Raw genomic sequence first — 20287 nt, 5'->3', positions numbered from 1 at the left:
ATAATTTATACTTGCGATAATAAGTCTTACTTGTGTTGTTATAGAATTGTTTTTGGCGCGACATTGCTAAGTTCATTGCACTAAGCGTGATTAGGTCCTTGATCACGTATGTGCTAGGTAAAGAAATTTTATAGGGTAGCCATGGTTTTGAATTTTTTGAGGATAATTGTTATCGATTTGATTAAGGATTGTCGGGAGATTAGGTGCATCTTGGAACAGGCCTATGTCCAACCCTGGACTGTGCTAGGCTATCCTAAATGTTGGTCATCGGCGCATCCCAGGTGTTTTCTTTTCCGAACCAGTGGTAGTGTTTAATTTGTCTATCAATAAGTAAGTGTAATGCTTCTATATTGGATAAAGGTATTTGTGTTTGGGTTTGAAATAATAATAAACAGTCTGTATATGTCCCACTGCTGGGCTCAAACCTCCTCTCCATTTAAGAAGCTTGGAGTTCGATTTCGTTAATTTTCATACAACACATAGGTATGTAGATTTAATAGCATTTTACATGAACTTGGAGGTACTTTTGTGCAAGCCCGTCTGGAAAGGTACCACCTAATTATCAAATATTGTACAGACAAGCAGCAATACTTAGTACTATTATAGAGTGAGCCAGTGTAACTACAGGCACAAGGGACATAAACAAGGTTGATGGCGCCTTGGTTTTGTAAGTAATTATGAAATTACTCACGGCGCCAATGTCTACGATAGCCGCTTCCCATCAGTTGGCCCAAATGGCTGTTCGTCTTATAATATAAGGAATTTCTTACAAATTTATCAATCGAATGAATTTCGTCCAACGGGCGACCACTGGTATCATAACCACGCGAATCCATGGCTACCGACGACACGGCTCGGTATTTGTGCGTGAACTAACCGTATGAATTAACAATGACTTAAAACGTGATCACTGTTATATTAACATACCGGTTACTCCAGCCGACGCGAACGTTATAGGTCGCGGGTGCGATCCCTGCTGTAGTATCTATACTAGTCTATATTTAAACGTCTATACGAATACAGTAGAACGCAGATTATCCGAATCGGTCCTAAGCATAATATAAAAAATTAAAACTAAGTAATTTTTGTTTTGTGAAAAATATAAAATGAAATGAAAAATATATCTGAAGTTAATTAGGATGTAAACTTACATCGACAATTGGTTTGAACGAGATCCAGTAATAAGTTTTTTTTTAATACGTCATAAATCGTAAACCGCAATTTACCCTCTTTCAATCAAGTCAAATATAAAAATAATTTCATAAACATAGACCTTGTTACTTGCTGCTACGGAACCCTTCATGGGCGAGTCCGGCTCGCACTTGGCCGCTTTTTTGTCTGACGTTTGCAACATTCATCGCGACTGTGTTTGTGCATTTATGGTAATTGAAGTAACTTAGAAGCGAAACATTTTAAGAACGAGTATTAAATGAATTTTGTTGAAGACTTAATATGAAAAATAAAATTAATTTTCAAAGCTCTTTAAAGTCGTTTTAAAGATATGATTCTGTTTTTGACTTGCGTGTACATGTCAAAGTGAATGACAATAATTATTATAATATTTAAAGGATATAAACATCAAAATCGCGTGTAATTGTATTCCGTGTGTGTGTGTTCCGGATCGATTGAGTGAGCCAGTGTAACTACAGGCACGAGGGACATGACATCTTGTGCCCTAGGTTGATACCGCATTGGCGTTGCAAGGAATGGTTAATATTTCTTATAACGCCAATGTCTATGGGCTGTAGTGATCACTTACCATCAGGTGTACCATGATATTATAAAAAAATAAATAATCATAAACTATGTGATACGAATCGTACTAAAATATGATTGCTCGAGTGTTTATCAATTGCAATAACGATCCGTTGTACGGTATAGAAGTCGATTTCCTGCAGTGCCATCTATCGGCGAGTTACATCAATGGTTTATAATAATATTTCTTACGTCAATGTCTACAAGATGGTGACCATTTACTATCAGATGCCCTGATTAATGATTATCCGTCCAACTCGGCATTTTCTAAAAAACGGAAAAGAGCCGCGTTTTCTCTCCGCCGTCGCGACGAAATATTCAAATTGGATAATTCAATATGGGCACTCGTACCAGCATCCGTGTGCCCCGAGACGGAACCGAGACAGCGGAACTTATAACAGTGTTGTGCAACGAAGCGTCCCCGTCTAGCTACAGAACACCATCTAGGCTCTAGACTTATGTAATATATACATATATTTTTCTCGATCACAGACTTTATTATTCGTGAAAATAGGTAGACGCGTTATCCGTTCCCAATGGCAGGAAAGCAGGAGGTTAATTTTTATATATAGGTAGGCGGTCGTGCTGGTAAGTAGCGCTTTAAGAAATATTAACGATTCCTTACATCGCTTATGCGTCACCAAATTTGGGAACTAAGTACACTCGCCCTTCAAACCGGAAATGAAAATACTGAGTACTACGGTTTGGCGGTAGATTATCTTACGAGTGGATGGTAGCAACCCAGTAGAGCTTGCACAACGTCCGACCACCAATTAAAGGTTCTGAATTTGTTTATATATATTTTTATGATTATTCGGGCATAACTCCGTCATACTATGTAGATTTGAAGAATGTTCGAAAGAGTTTATTCCCTAACTGACGCACATTATTGATACGTAGTATTCAAAATGGCTTTTTTTTTATAAAAACGCCACCTGCTTTAAAATCCAGTGAACATCAAATGATAAGTTTCATGATTACCGACTGTACAAATATTATTTATTTGGTAATCAGTTAACACAATCTATTACGTTGTGTATTGTATCACTCGTAACCAAAACCAAAATAGGATTACGTAATTAGTTTGAACATTTATTGTACCAGCCGTCCGTCGCGGTTCGGGTAGGATAAGAGTATACATGAATATGAATCGTTTATTTTAAAGACTAGCAATGAAAAATTCAGGCCCACCCGCGTACAAATCTACTAATGAGATGTGTTGTTATTTATTTCTTAGTAATTAGATCAATGTTCGAATTTTGTATCTCAAATGAAATGCCCCGCTCGAACTAATGTTGCATATCGATAGTCCACTATCGATAGACTATCGATAGTATTGTGAGGTGTCAATACTATCGATAGTATTGTAAAAACCATTACTTTTAACATAAGCTATCGATAGTCCAAAACTATCGATACTATTGATAGTATCAATAGTATACAGTTCTGCAATGCTGGTTCGAAGCACTCATACAGCCAGGCGTTGGGATAAATAAATTAAATAATTTCGGTATTATTTTCACCTAGACGCAGGATGAAAACCACTACCAAGAATGAGTATTCTAAACTTCACAATCGCAAGAATGACTTGGGAGAGCATAGAGGACAACCAACAAACAAAAAAAAAACAAAACAAATTAATAAAAACAAACATAATTTTTGAAATTATACTTTTTAAGGAAAATTTTAGCAAAAAATAAGTGTGTGAATTTTTCATGATGAAAACTACATGAAAGAGCTCGTTGAACCACCAATCAAGTGTCAAGTCATTTGAAATAGATAACTTCACGCCTTATATATCCATATCAATTACACCGGCGAAAAAAATACGAGACAAATACCCCATGCCTACAAAATCGGGGTAGTAACGATCACCGCGGATAAAACCACACGGAGCACCTGTCATAAATATAAGACTACTATGACTTCTGACAAATCACGAATGCTAATCAGGTTTGTACATCGAAACGTAAAGCGTATAAAACCACCTCACACGGCTAGTTTTAAAGTAAAATCTATGAATGAATTGCACACGAACTATAAGTAACTTTGAATCATTTTGTCAGAGTAATTAATTAATACTATATTAGTAAACAATGGGCGGACGGGCAGATGGGCCACCTGATGGTCAGTGGTCACCATAATCCATAGTCATTGTCGCTGTAGAAAATCGACCTGGGGAACTAAGACGTTATGACCCTTATACCAGTTACCCTTAAAACCGGATCTCAAATTGCTGTGTTACGATAGAGTAACAACGCACGAATCGAGGCGCGTAATAACGAAGGCTCGACAGATGTACGTACATACGTACAAATTATGTAGTGCGTAATGTTCCGCCACACTCTACTTGCGTTTCGTATTGATTAGGGGTCTTCGAGAAAGTTCATTTAAAAGTATGACTAACGACACGATTTGTATTCTTAGACTTGATATTAGTTTAATTTGTATGCAATTACCGTGGCGGCTCAGTGGATAGAATGGATGAATCATAAGCGATGATTCCGGGTTCAAGCCTGGACACGAATTTTATTGCGCTCAATTATTCCCATGCTGGGCGGTGGAGGGAAAGTTGTACTTCCGTTTTGTGAATATCCGAGAAGATACAAAAGAGAATTTCACGACAGATTTTGCTTTAGAGTTTTCGAAAATAAAATAAAGAAACATTCTAGGTATCGGTGACAGCGCCATCGATCAGGTGAACCGTCTAACTAAAGGAAACTAGGTGTTATTGTGTTTTTCTGGTACGAAGTTTTTTTACGCGTCTTACAGTAGAGTTAACTTAAAAGGGAAAACCGTTTTGCGACTTCCATGTCATTATCCGTCTCTTTCTATCTCTGTCCATTTCTATAATACACGATTTATAAACAAAAAAACTATTTTTTTGTTATTGTTTGTATTCGACAAAATTAAAAAAAAATGTCTCGTCATTGATATATCATTGTGTCTGTCATTTAACACATCATATATAGTTACATTACATATATAACTAAAGCAACTTCGTTCCAAACTCGTCTTCCACGACACCCATCTTTTTGAAGAAAGATTTAGATACTTTTTATAGCAATCGTTAGAAAAGTTTGGCAACAAAAAATCGATGATCGGGGTCACTCTCGATTCGATCTTCGGTTCGCGCGTCCCAGTTGGGTAACGCGCTTAACTAGCTATTATAGCAAACGGTTGGTGATATAACTATGATGTGTGCTGACCTTTCACACGCAGATATATTCGTTTGCGTTACAATACTTTTTGAGAAACATTTGTGATTCGCACGCCGCCGCTGCGGCTGGTGGAACACTTGTTCAGTACTTGGAGAAGAGATTTACGCAGCAGTTGGGTATTTTTTAAGCCTATTAAGGCTCGCGTTTGACCGTTGTCTTGTCTGATGTTAAGCATCAATATGGTCTACGATGTAGCACGCTTGCCTAGACTCTTGTCGCTCTACGCTTGTACGCTTGTTAACTCTAGATTTGAAGACCCCAAGGTTGTACCTATCGGGAAATACCGACTCAGGCTAATTATTTCACAGCTTGGCGGTATTAACTAAACATACAGTAATTATACTAAAAATAAATGTTTTGTGATTATCCTTAATTTATATATTCATAAAAAATATACAAAAAAGGACACAATCTTAACACAATTCTATTCCAATTAACCAAACAGGTAATAAATACATGAAAATAATACAATAGAAGAAAATGCCCTTACAATAAAAAAATAACAAACTATCACACACTAGCAACACGTGCCGGCTTCACACGAGTACACAACTTTTAGACTGAAGAAGAAATATAAAAAGAAAAATTGTTGTTATTTGAATTGTTGAATTTCTCGGCTTTTCTAAACTATAATATCCATTTATTACACATATAAACCTTCCTCTTGAATTACTCTGTTTATTGATAAAAGCTGCCTTAAAATCCGTTGCGTAGTTTACAAGATGTAAGTGGACAGACGGCGGGAAGCGACTTTGTTTTATACGATGTAGAAATTACACTTATTTGTTACAACAAAACAAAAGAATTAGAAATTGCGTTATTAAAATATAATAAAAAAGCATTTCTGATGGCTGTATAATTAACGCCAAGTTCTCGATAATGTAAAAAAGATATAATAAACGCTTGTAGTTTTTTTCACCAAAGTGTCTAAAATCGAAAGTGCGAGTCCTCGGCCGGAGTGAAAGGTATCGACCCACATACATGAGCTAGTTTTTATAATATATTAAACAGAACCAATAAAGAATATTATGTCGATTTGTTCTTAACTAAGAGGTACAAAAGTCGCGAAAATATATTGGGTGACGTCTTCTGGACTTTTCGCTGAGATGATATCATCTGTGGTCTCTTGTGCTTGTCCGCCTAGGTAGGTATCCACCGAGTACTACCTACTAAACTATTTTAAAGTTCATGTCAAAAAGGCGTACAAAACTACAGAGTTTCTTCTTGCCGGTTCTTCTCGGTAGAATCTACTTTACGAACCGGTTATTGCTTTACACTTTAACATGACGTTTCAAAAGTGCTCATATGTTTAAATAATAGATTGTTGTCTTCCGGTTTGAAGGGTGAGTGAGCCAGTATAACTACATAACTATAAATAATCCTATAGTAAAGTATCAAGACTACCAATGTTCACTAGATCTTGAACTCACGACGCGTTATTGACACGTCGCGCTTCCGTATTCAGTAACACACTTTTTAACTTAATTTTAAACTTTAAAGTTACAAGTCACCGAACGGAGGTCGATATCAAGGATTACATGATAATTAAGATAAAAAAAAACACATATATTTATCTGAGAAGTGATTATATGTTGTTTATTTTTTTCTTTTTCATAAACATAACTAGGCTAGAACTCGCTGACCTTCTTGTGGTTGCGGGTTCGAACCCGGACAAGGACCGATTACTTTTCACGTGCTTCAGTTGTGTATTTAATACATCTCGTGTTAATTCTACCACACGTGCATCCACCAAACTGTATTGCAGCAGCGTGGCGGTGAGCTCTAATCCTTCCCCAAAGAGAGGAGTCTTAAACCAACAGTGGAACAGCGACTGACAGTTACTTATTTGCTGTGTGTTTTGATATTTGTTAGTAAATTATTCTCATACAAGATATTCTTATAAAATACGATGCGTTTTAGGGATTGGTCAGGTGTTAGGTATAGCCTATGTCCTCCCTTTAAGGGTTTAAGCTCGCTTTATACCAAATTTTATCAAATTCGGTTCAATGATTTGGCCGTGAGAGTGTTACAGACAGAAAGTTGTTTCGTATTTATAATATTATTACTTAAGATAATAATTTAGGTAAAATCGCACCTTTGAATAGTCTCGCCAAAGCTTAAAACGAGATTTCGACAAAGATTACTGATATTGGACGACTAATACACTAGGTAGGTTTCGTCGTTCGTATAAAAATATCCAAGCAAGTTGTAATTTCCTGTAATTAAAAGTACATTTAATGTATTTACCTTGAAACTTAATATTAGTAATTAATGAACAATATATCTTGATGATAATTGTGATTTATTGACTTTGCGGAGTCGGATACTGGGCGTTCTAAGCTTATCCTTTTTATTCCACATTTCGTGCACATACAATGATTATCACTGATTTTATCAAAGTGATCAATGTCACTGTGAATATACATAATTTTGTTGCATATATATTCCTACTTTGTTAAAAACATCCCGAAGAGTGTCTCTAGCTTCCAAGAATTTAAATAGATGTTCTATTTTGTAAATAAATACATATATCGGAGCGTGGTTACTTTGGTTGTTGATTTGGATAATTAATGAATCGAGTAGTTGGCAATAATTTTTGATGACTGATTTACTTATAAGAGCGGGTCACCCCGAATGCAGTTGTAAGTGTCATGGCAACGCGAGTCGTTATGTTTTGACAGGCGATTCGAATGCGATGGTTGCTTGCAAACCCATTTGCTCTTAATTGAGATGAATTATTGTAATCCTTTGATATTATTGTGGTGTATATACGTTTTATTTTGTGAATATCTCCATTACACGCCCATATAGTCTTACAAATGTCGGATCAATCCCTGAACATAACTGTTCGGCATCCTGCTCCTCCGACATATATATATTGTATCTCGCGAAATAAGAGATTTAAAATTCACAACCAACTTAAATTAATTAACGACCAACGCAGCGGGCGGACGACTTGTTCGATTACATAGATATATATGTATATATAAATAATGACTTATATGTTATAACTTCAATTAAAATAAATAGTTAATCGCAAAACTATTATATAAAACCCGTAATTAAAATTGTCCGTGCGCGATCGATGATCGATAAATTACGAATATAGCCTTTATGTCCATGCTATTAGTTTCATTTTGGCGTGAACGATGTATTAACAGTGTTCGGTAAATTATATACCTCACTTGTTATAGATAAAAGGGGTTTTCAAGTTACATAATGTGTTTTTATTATAATAACCGGGTGATACTTTTAATTTGTATCCAACTTTTATGAAAAGAGGTTATTTTTGTTGTATCGTATAATGTCAAAAAAGAGCCGAGATGGCCCAGTGGTTAGAACGCGTGCATCTTAACCGATGATTTCGGGTTCAAACCCAGGCAGGCACCACTGAATTTTCATGTGCTTAATTTGTGTTTATAATTCATCTCGTGCTCGGCGGTGAAGGAAACATGCATGAGTCTAATTTCAACGAAATTCTGCTACATGTGTATCCACCAACTCGCATTGGAGCAGCGTGGTGGAATATGCTTCAAACCTTCTCCTCAAAGGGAGAGAAGGCCTTAGCCCAGCAGTGGGAAATTTACAGGCTGCTAATGTAATGTTAATGTATAATGTCACAAAGCCTATTGCAAACGAAGAAGTTCTTAGTTAACAAATGTTTAATTTACATATTTATTAGTCTATACTCATATTATTGATGCAAAAGTAACTGTCTGTGCGTGCCTTTCGGGGTAAAACCAAGGACATCATGAAGATTTCACGTCACCCCGTACGAGCATATTTAAAATTAAATTTAATTTTTTTCATATCGTGTCAAAGGAAGTATAACTTCAAAAAATAAGTGGTTAAGTCTCTATCAGGATGAGGATATCAGGTACTCACCAGCATGGGTATATTTGGCACGACGACCGAGTCGTCGTCGGGTCCGGCGCTGAGCTCCGGCATGAACGTGTACGTGCGCTTGTAGTGGAACGACAGCGTCCCGTTCTCGTTGTCCGTTATGTTCACCTTCTCCCACTCCTCGCTGTCGACGAAAACATAGCAGATACAAACACATACTTAATTATAATAAATTACTTGGTGGTAGGGCTTTGTGCAAGCCCGTCCGGGTATTATTGTGTTCCGGTTAGAGGGGTGAGTGAGCCAGTTTAATCACAGGCACAAGGGACATAACATCTTAGTTCCCGAGATTGGTGGCGTATAGGTTCTGTAAGGAATGGTTAATATTTCTTACAGCGCATATGGGCGGTGGTGACAACTTACCATCAGGTGGCCCATATGCTCGTCTGCCAACCAATATCATAAAAAAAAATATCTTTAGGAAACATCTTCCCAGCGTTGGGATATAAGCGAAGAAGGAAACATGTCAAGGGTGAGGTAAATGCTGGAGACGGATTCGTCTTGACGCGTGGCCTCTTAAGAAGATTAAGGCCGAGCACGCGAGGTGTCGTGACATGATACGAATACGATATATGTTTATATATATACAAGAATGTCGTGGTTAAGTTTGTACAGTTTTATGGCAACAGAATCAAAATTAAATTGCTCTTTACACAGCTCCCATTACTTATAATGTAGATGAGAGCTTTATGGAAGTTACTTCTACAGATTCCACGTATCTTTATTCCTCTACATGTTATGGAAATTTCCATCGACGAAGCTGAATTGAGTCGGCACTTAATAGGTTCGCTAGCTCGATCGTCATAAAAGATCTCCGCAGTCGAGTGTGTACACCGGTTTTCATGGGTACGCCACTCCGAGGTCCCGGGTTCGTTTCCCAGCCCGGATTCGATGTAGAAAAAGTTCACCAGTTTTCTATGTTGTCTCGGGTCCGGGTGTTTGTGGTACCGTCGTTACTTCTGATTTCCCATAACACAAGTGCTTTAGCTATTCACATTGGGATCAGAGTAATGTATGTGATGTTGTCCAATATTTATTATTATTATTATCGTTGACCGCATTGTGACGTAACAGTCTAAAATGCGGTCAAGAGCAAACCTACAAATAATACTAAAAAAAAAACAGGACATAGAAGCGATGGAAGTTTTATCAGAATTTATGCCTCAAACATATCAAGGGCTTGAAAATAATATGACACATAATGGCTGGCTTGTAAGACAACAAAACTCAAGGTTATGGATTGAAATCTCTGGTCTAGCCAATTTAATTTAATTATTTTTTATTTTTTAAGGAATTCTCAGTGGCATCTTTACAACTTTCACCTGATGGTAGGGCTTTGAGCAAACCCGGGTAGCAGCAATACTTAGTATCGTTGTGTTCCCTTGACAAGGTTAGCGATGGATCATTTTTCTAACGTCTATGGGTGGCGGTGCGGTTATAATTCGTGCTCAGCGGTGAAGGAAAACATCGCGAGGAAACCTGCATGTGTCTAATTTCAATGAAATTTTGCGATATGTGTATCAAATTGCAGTATGGTGGAATAGGCTCCTAACCACCTCAAAGGAACAGGAGGCCATAGCCCAGCAGTTCGTCTTGTAATTAATGTTTTGTCTACATATCCTCTAGAGATAACAGGAAAATAGTGATCCCCGTCTTAAACGAATTTGACTAATGACAGATTCATAATTAATCATCGGAACATTCTTGTAATGACTACAGTTTAAACTTATTTAAACCTGATGATTATGTAATAGTGTTTTAATTGAATTAATTTTAGATTAATAGTTTTATTTTGTTTCATAATTAAAGCCTACTTTGGAAATTTAATTGTACACCTTTAACTTTTCCACATTGTTTCGAGTTCTTGTTTTTTATTAGCTGTGAGGACTAAGCAGCATGGGTTTCGATAACTATATATCTGACCTGTATTTACCTATACCTAACTCTATATAATAGTATAAATAAATCTAATACATCATGCCCGAACAAACATAAGACTTAATATAAACACCCAAGTTGAGATCTCCTTCTTTTTTCTGTAGTCGGTTGAAAGGAGGCCGTTTAGACTCTTTCGTCCAACACTTTTAAAGCAAATAAAGGAATTTTATTTTGACTAAAACCGCTTCTGGAGGACTACATAAAATATATCACATGGAGTCATATGATTGATTGACGTATAAATTTAACCACGTCACGATACTCACGAGTAAACATATGGTCCCAGCTCGTCCAGCACCGGCTTGGAGCCGTTGTTGAGGAACTCGTCGGCGTTCGTGACGTTGTAGACGTACACGCGGACGAACGGTCGCACGGGCGGTCGCGCCCACCACTCGAACGTCATCGAGCCAGGGCGGAGCACCAGCTCCTGAAACACAAAAACATATTAAGCAACCAATATCACTAATGAACAAGTTTGTCAGAGATCAACCCTTCCTGTTCCTTAATTGACCACGTCTCATTAAATAAGAAGAGATTAAGACTGTCTGATAAATATTTCGGCCCTTTAAATAAATCGGTGGGGCCAGGACGCCTTTGAATACCGTCACATTGTCTTCACCTAGCCTCTTTCAGCCTCGATCCACACCTGGTCATACTGATAATATAACGAGTAAACCAATATGCAAAAACTAGTGAACCAAATACAATCAAGGATCATCACACGGCGCTCTAGCGATTGTTTTAGTTTAGTTTCGAAAGCGCGTGAGAGAGATCCCACTGATTGCGGATCACCTTCACACGAATACATTAAGTCTTTATATGGGCTTGTGTTTAAGCCTTAAAACTTTTTTAACTTAACTTTAAACTCGTGCAAAATATAGTACCATACATTTAATGTTCGTGACGGAATGTTGCCTGCGGTAAATACTCTTTATTCAAGCTAATTTCATAAAAGCACTTTTGAGTCATCACGTCAAAGCGTTGAATTAAATGTAAAGATTATATCATTATTTAAAATAGAAGTATATGCAGTTCCTTATCGATTGTTAATTCGACCACCGGTTCGAAAAAGCCAGCGATCTCATCCAGACGATCAGTGGGAGGGAGAGAGACTTGTGTATATGCTTATTAGTGTACATCAAAGAGTATTATGATTTGATATCATTTCAACCATCTCAGACCTGAGAAGAACCGGCGAAAGAAACGCAGCGAGATTAGTTTGTCAGAGATCAGTGTTAACAATAATCTTAAAACGGCGCAGGAGTTCCGTAATAAGTAGACGCGATCTCAATCTCTATTCCCTCACTCTTGTTATGCGATGCTGTTGTTAGGACTGCCTTTTAAGCTGACCCCTAAACCAGCGAGGCAGTCTTGCGTCATATTATGTCGCAGATATTTTCGACATCTACTAATCATCTGACGTAGTTCTTCCGAATCTCTCAAAAGTATTATCCGAATGCTTGAATCGTCATGTTACATTGAGGTAAATGTAAAGCTACCTGGTTCCGAAGTAAATTCTACCGAGAAGAACCGATAAGAAACTCACTAGTAACTCTTTGCTACCACTTTAATTACAGAGTTGATCAAAACGTACAACTAAATTAATACATATATATTTTGCCTGGAAATCAACAGATACTAAGTCCACGCTTTTTTATCTATATCTATAAAACACATATAATAAAATTGGAGTGTCTGTTTGTAATATAAAAATAACCACTTATTACTAAATGCATATGGATATATACACGGTACATATACCAGAATAACTTTTTTTTTCAATTTTTGCCTGTCTGTCTGTCTTTTAGTTCCGGCTAATCTCTGGAACAGCTCGACCGATTTTGGCGGTACTTTAACTGGCAGATAGTTGATGTAATAATGAGTAACTTAGGCTACGAAAATAACTTTTTTGTTAAATGCAAACGCGTACGAATTCACTGTCACAGCTGGTCATTTATATTATCTTTTATTGCATAAAGAGAAAGATATAAGTTTATTCTACGTCGCAATGAGCGGCTGGACTTGCTCCCAATGTACGAGTAATAAACACGAGTAAAGTAAAAACTGCGCCTAGTTTATCCAGATTTGAACCTGCTACCTTGGTTTTAGCTACACGATTTCTATGCTCGTTTCGTGTCTTAAAATTTATGGACATATTGTATTATATTAAAGTTGCAAAATAACTCCAATGTTTATGTCATTATACTTAGACGATGGCGAGTTTATTGTTTTAATGTGACGGCCTCGAGAGACAGTTTAGGGGGAATGGTGAATTGCTTCACGCGAAAAAACATCAGCTTATCCGTGTCAAGGATTTGGTTACAAAACGAGAAATATTTAATTGAGTTTATTGGTTATTGTATAACTATTATTGTTTCAACACGTGGTTCAAGTTATACCCGTGTCCCACGACTGGGAATGGATGGGATTCACAACTTTACAGACCAACGCGTGTAGACATTGGCACTCAAAATAAATTACTTTTATACAACTTTTTTGAATCATAATTTTACAATGTTCATTAAAGTTTAACTTATAACCGGTTCGCAATAATAATTCTATCGTTAAGAACCGGTAAGAAACTAAGTAGTTACTCGGTCATCGAAATAAATAAATAATCAACTATAAAGAATTAAAATTACTTCGCTCGCGTGTGAAAGGGGGGGGGGGGGTGAGGTGATAGCTAGCCTATATATTAAGTCTAGCAAAACCGTCGAGTCGTTTTTGTGTGATTGAGTAACAAGCAAACACACAAACGTTCTCATTTATACTATTAGGATACAGACTCGTCGCTATTTATTTATTGTATTGTATGATAAACTTTATGTATCTATGTAATTTATAGAACAAAAGTTACTCCTTACTTCATCAGCCATCTGCCAGTGAAAGTCCCATCAAAATCGGTCAAGCCGTTCCAGATATTAGACGGAACTAACAGACAGACAGACAAAAATTGTAAAAAATGTTATTTTGGTATATATAACGTGTATACACAAACATATGCATTTAGTAAAAAGCGGTTATTTGAATATTACAAACAGACACTCCAATTTTTTTATAGGTATGTATAAATAGATATACATAGATACGGCTTGTAGTAGGTTGGACCAAGTTCGGCAACGGGGTAAGATCTCATCAATAAGTACCGATCGAATTGCCTGATTCTAGTAAATTTTTAATGATTTCGTTCTTGAGGCAATACAAGCTAATAAAACTACTTGTATTGATGGGAGAACAACATACAATTTCGTCAAGTCTGCCGGAAGTTCGATCTCACGACCGATATCCTAAAAATAACAATAAATAATATTACGATTACATATATTACGTTGAATTAAAATCAACAAACAAATCATATCTCCATTATTAATATGATATACGATTAATTTATCTGTTCGATACGAGACCGTCGCTCGTGACGCACCTAACGGCACACGTCGCCTAAAAAGGTATACCATGAATATGGAAACATCAAACGGTATATTGTGTTTGTTTGTATAGAATCCTGTTTTATTGATATTACTAACGAAACATTATTATTATTGAACGTCGATTTATTATAACGGTATTTTATAACACGAGATGGCCCAGTGGTTAGAACGCGCGCATTTTAACCGATGATTTCGGGTTCAAACCCAGGCAAACACCGCTGAATTTTCATGTGCCTTATTTGTGTTTATAATTCATCTCGTGCTCGGCGGTGAAGGAAAACATTGTGAGGAAACCTGCATGTGTCTAATTTCAACGAAATTCTGCCACATGTGTATTCCAACAACCCGCATTGGAGCAGCGTGGTGGAATATACTTCAAACCTTCTCCTTGAAGGGAGAGGAAGCCTTATCCCAGCAGTGGGAAATTTTCAGGTTTCTAATGTAACGGTATTATTTATATTTTTATTATTTATTTATATTGCAAGTGTTGGTGGCAGGACAAATATCTATCTGTTGGTAAGTGGTTATCACCGCCCATAAACTTTGAAATGTGAAGTATAAACATTGTCATCAGCAACCACCAACAGCCTTGGGAGCTAAGCTGTTAAGTCCCTTGTGCCTGTTACACTAGCTAACTCGGGATGATTTAGCTAGTGTAACAGCTAGTCAAACCGGAACATAACAATACAAAGTTTAGGTGCATGGCGGTAGAATATCTGCTGAGTGGGTGGTACCTACCCAGACGAGCTTGGACAAAGTCTACCCCCATGCATATTAATGTATAACTCCTATTCCACATCTCCTGTTGATATGCGCGAGCCGTGTTCGTGACCGATACTATACTATTTCAACGAGCGATTGTTCTGAGATTCAGCACAGAATTTCGGTGGTGGCGACATAATCAAGTCTATTAAATATTTCATTCAGATTTCTCGCTTTACACAAGTTTGATTTTAATAATCGATATTGAAATCCAGTCTGGTCTTTAGAGACTGACAATTTGTTGTTTAAAAAGTATTCTAATACTGTGTGTACCTAAACTTATGGTACTGGCATTACTGTTAATGGCACACCGATTGTCAATTCTATGGATGAGAAGGGCTAATTCAGCCCAGTTTTAAGGAAAAAGAGTACACGAGTGCAAGCAGTGTTCCAGCAGATTTTTAAAAGACCGGGCGTATCTCACCGATGGACTCAGACTTGACCACTATCAGCGAGGCGACCTCCCGGGTTTATTGCACTCCCTACACCTTCGGTTGAGACAGGGATGTTTCTTATACCAATTCGAGTATAAAATATAATTTAGAATATACAGAATACATACATATTTGTGATTATTTTTTGCGCATGTGCAAATAATAGAAAACAAAAAAACATTTCTGCACCACAGATCAAATATAACTCTCAAGATAACGGAAAGAGGAGGTTAAGTCAAAACATTCTCCTGGTATTCGTTTTAATAACAAGATTCCGCAGATATTTTAAACATTACCTATTTGTATACCACAGGATTGTGTATATGATAGAGGAGCTTGGAGTTAGTACTCATTTATGCTTATACAGGCAGGGTCGGATCTACCATATGGCTTTTTGGGCTTCAGCCCAGGGTCTCGTGGATTCAAGGGGACCCCGGCTGAGTCAAGTCAAAGTCAAAAATAGACGATAATACGAAAGTGTGTGTGGAAGCTCGTTATATTTGAAATTCCAAAAATGGGTGGTGTATAGGCAACGCGTGGTATTAAAAAACTCTATCATGGTCTATACAATGTTACCTATGAGATATACCATCGGGCAAACGGCTAGTTACGTCATAGACTCCATTCAGCGTTACCTCAACCTTAATCCATGAACGCTATGCAATAAAACTAACTTAAGTAATAAATCTGTAATATACAAAACAGTTTAAATTTAAGATGTAAATTATATACGTATTGCTTCATTATAATGGCGGACTCGCAACGATTACTATAAAGTACCGTCGGCAGAAACATCGATTAAAATATTATAATTTATTAATATATGTTATTTCAACTATCAAGATAGATATAGATATAGCCGAAGATAGATCACAGTGGCGTGCAATTGGAGAGGCTTACGCCCAGCAGTGGACAAGTATGGGCTGCTGATGATGATGGTGAAGAAACTCTCAAAGCAATTGAAAAACGCATCACAACATTGTTATTATACCTGTACTGAGCCACTAGATCCACAAGCAGTCGAAGTCTCACAATATAAGTTTACTTAAATAGAGAAGACTACAGTCTCCGACACATTAAACACTTTTTATGCGATTGTTCTCGGTAGGCTGCAATCAGAACCGGCTGTAACTTTACATTCTTAGATAAACAATATATTCTACCAATATTTTCTAATATATATACAAGAGGATTTAAATCTCAGCTCATTATATTATGGAAATTAAATTCAACCGATTCAAAAAAATTTAATATAACTACTTAAGGCTTTGTGGAAGCACGTGGAAACTACCACAAACCATCCACATATCGAATACTATACCTACAAACAGCAATACTCATGTTGTGTTCCAGTTTGAAGGATGAGAAAGTTAGTGTAACTACTGGCACAATAGGAGTACATCTAAGCTGCCAAAGATGACGCATTGATGATGTAAGGAATGGTTAATATTTCTTACAGCACCGATTTTACTTGGTGGTAGAGCTTTGTGCAAGCCCGTCTGGGTAGGTACCACCCACTCATCAGATATTATACGCCAAATAATAGTACTCTGCATTGTTGTGTTCCGGTTAGAAGCGTGAGTGAGCCAGTGTAATCACAGTCACAAGGGACATAACATCTTAGTTCCCAAGGTTGGTGGCGCATTGTTGATTTAAGGAATGGTTAATATTTACAGCACCTTTGTCTATGGTGGTGACCACTTTACAGGTGGTCCATATGCTCGTCCGCCAACCAATACCATAAAAAAAATGTGTAAGGGCGGCGACACTAGTTTTTAATAAAACAAAATATGATACGTAGCTTATTAAAGATTATAATTTAGTACAACACGTAGAACGAGTCCAAGTAATTAGATATAAGATAATTAAAAATATGAATATTAATTTGTCATAGTGTCAACGTTACAACGTCGTGTGGTTTCAGATTGGCAATATGGCCGCGACGGAGCGGGTCGAGGGTAAACGCGGTCTGCGTGAAATAAACCATGAAACATACTTTACACGCAGCGATAACTATCGTAATTCATTTTTTACGATTAATCAAAACAATAATACCGTTTTATTAACGCAGTCAATATTAACATTCAAATGTAATAGTGTATTTATTCTAGTTCATTTTTATAGAGATTCTCTACAAATAAATTAAAGACACCCCCAGCGCGTCTGTCTGTTTGACTACCGAACGTATTTACATACGGTTTTCTGTAATAAACGGAGTAATTTATAAGGAAAGTTGATAGTTGATAATGAAAGATGGATAATTCAGTAGGATTATTTGGAAATTTGATGAATTGGACGATATTGTCGGAGATGCTGAATAAATCAAACCGACTGAGTTTATAACTAAATTGACAGAGGTATATTTTAGGAGGTAATCCATTTATGTAGAACCTTATTCTCTCGGACGGATAGCTAGTTATATATATGTGATCATTCGTATTTTAGATATGTAATAGATATAATTCTCATCATAGTAAATATGAAATATGTAAGGCAGTATTGAACACTAATCAAGTAACTGTCCCATTAGACAAAGGTTCCTTTGCTCCTTTTCATATGTTTTATATATATATACATTTATTGGTATATATATATTACGTGTCCAAACAATGCTGACTATTAAATATAATCAAGTTAATAAATAATATCAACATAAATGTTTTTGTGTAAGATAAAAAATATATCGACACCAATTCTCGATTAAATCGATTTCAAAACGAGTTAAAAAATCTCAAGAACGCCGTAAATAAATGCTAATATATACGCCTATTTAGTGAATTATCTCGGTTCATAGGCTGCGGGAACTATATCGGTAAAGTCTTAAGAAAAACAAAATTGTTTTGTTAACCTTCAATGAAATATTTTCCATTGATTTTTAAATAAAATAAATTATTTCTTACGTTTATGCTCCGATCTCGTAATACAAACTTAAAACCCGAAATAAACATGATCAGTACCATCGATGGACGAAGACACACACACATTTACACAAGTTTTATTTACGATACATTTTTATGTCAATCACAGATTATAAAACAAAAGGCAGCACACGAAACATTGTGGTGTAGTTATTAACAACTTGTCAATACGTCATTAATTAATAATTAAATGGACAGTTTTAACGGCGTTTTAAAAGAAGCGTCGTTTCGCGCTACTCGAAGTTTTAAACGTATTTTATTCAAATACACTTTAAAATAAAGCATATTAAACACTACCACCGTTTCGGAAAGCAGCCTCTAAAGAGAAACGGTAAGAAACTCGATTAGTTGCTCCTTACAAATAAACAGATATACAATGCTGATATTCACAATTACTGTTCAATCAGTCCTGTGATGGAACCCGATCTTAAGCCCAGCCGTTTTTCCAAAAAGTATTTTTTATAATGAATATTAATAAATTTCTTCTCGGTAGAATCTACGTATATTCCGAACCGGTGGTAGCTTTACTTTAAATATTTTGTTAAATGACCATTCAATAATGCCTTTAAAAGCCTGCTTGAATAAAGTATACTTTGATTTTAATTTTTTGATTTAATTTAGTCATTGTAAGAATTAAATTTTTTTCAAATGGTAAATTGATTATATTTTCCGGTAGTTTATTAGAGATGCATATACATTTGCCCAAAAACGTTCTCTGCACCGATGCAAGCGGAAAGCTAGTATTAAAAGTACGTACATCAGCATTCGATTTTGATAGTGTATTCACTTTCATTGCTGCACTAGAATGTTCCATTCCCTCCATCTGCCTCTTGTTTAAGAATCGGAGATATCAATAAACAACAATCACATGTGATACTATTGAAACTAGTGCAGTTTAACACACTCGCTTAGAAGATCAACAAGTCTTCTTAGCATATTCTACAGTCCACGATGTAAAGTTTATATGTTAGTAGATATCAACTTACATGATCAATGAACATCCGGACCCAGGTCCCGAAGAATATCGCGCATATGACGCCGAGGAGGAGCAGCACCACTGCGGACGCCAACACGAACCCTGGACACAAATTTATAGATATTATTAAGTTGTGTTTATACGATGTAAAAAACGAAAAGAAAATAATAAATTAAAAAGTTAAGAAAAATTCCAAAACATAAAAAATACGCAGTGGAATGAGGCGACGTCTCAGCATTTAAAACTAGGCTACTGTTAAATAGATCATTGGCGAATATTTGCATTTTATTGGCTAAAAATAGCGACCTTATTTAAACCATAAAATTACTTGTTCGATACATAGTACTCAAGTGTCAGTTCGTCGTCAGATTTGCATTGACGACATTTAAAAATCTTCATAACAATGCAATCTCCTTTTTATTAAAAGTTTTTTGTACACAAAACCATCAAAACATAACATATATATAATATATTACAAAATAGGAGCGTATCCCCGTACGTGTGTTAATAATAAATTGTGAATAGAGTATACATGCAGTAAACGCCCAACTGATGAGCTAAAGGCCTTTTCTTTTGAGAAAGCCTGCATGCTAATACCCAATTTTGTTGCTCAAATTAGTACATATACAGGCATACTATTACATAAACATACTACCCTAATTATATTAAAAAAAATATCAGTTTATCGCATTCGAATGAAAACATAATCGTTTGTCTATCAACCGATTTCCTGTTCTACAAACGCAATCCAGTTGCGGTTCATTGAAACTGGGATTATAATATAATCGAGATGGTATCGAAGCCAATATAATTTAGATAATCAGTCCTAAGTTACGATTAAGTTGATGTTAATTATCGCGAGGAATAGTCGAAGTTGGATCAAAATAGAATCGATGTTTTAAATCACCGCGTTAAACAGGTTCACGGGTGCTTGGCCGGAATTGAATTG

The 20287-nt window shown here is 36.3% G+C and overlaps 1 protein-coding gene across 3 annotated transcripts in view; it reads right to left on the bottom strand.

Annotated features, from left to right (window-relative positions):
• Window positions 1-20287, bottom strand: part of LOC125075096 (scavenger receptor class B member 1) — a 99372-nt gene that overhangs the window by 8315 nt on the left and 70770 nt on the right. For all 3 annotated transcript variants that reach the window (XR_007120180.1, XM_047686704.1, XM_047686705.1), the window contains 3 exons: window positions 19349-19440; window positions 11084-11244; window positions 8862-9003 (listed from right to left, as the gene is read on the bottom strand). Coding sequence is in view for 2 of the 3 variants with exons in the window: in XM_047686704.1 (XP_047542660.1) it covers window positions 8862-9003; window positions 11084-11244; window positions 19349-19440 (395 nt within the window). In the remaining variant the exon portion in view is untranslated. The remainder of the gene's footprint in view (window positions 1-8861; window positions 9004-11083; window positions 11245-19348; window positions 19441-20287) is intronic.

Source organism: Vanessa atalanta, chromosome 29 (genome assembly GCF_905147765.1).
Source record: "Vanessa atalanta chromosome 29, ilVanAtal1.2, whole genome shotgun sequence".
Lineage (NCBI taxonomy): Eukaryota > Metazoa > Arthropoda > Insecta > Lepidoptera > Nymphalidae > Vanessa > Vanessa atalanta.
Note: the sequence above shows the minus strand (reverse complement) of the source record. Positions and strands in the feature narration are given on the sequence as shown.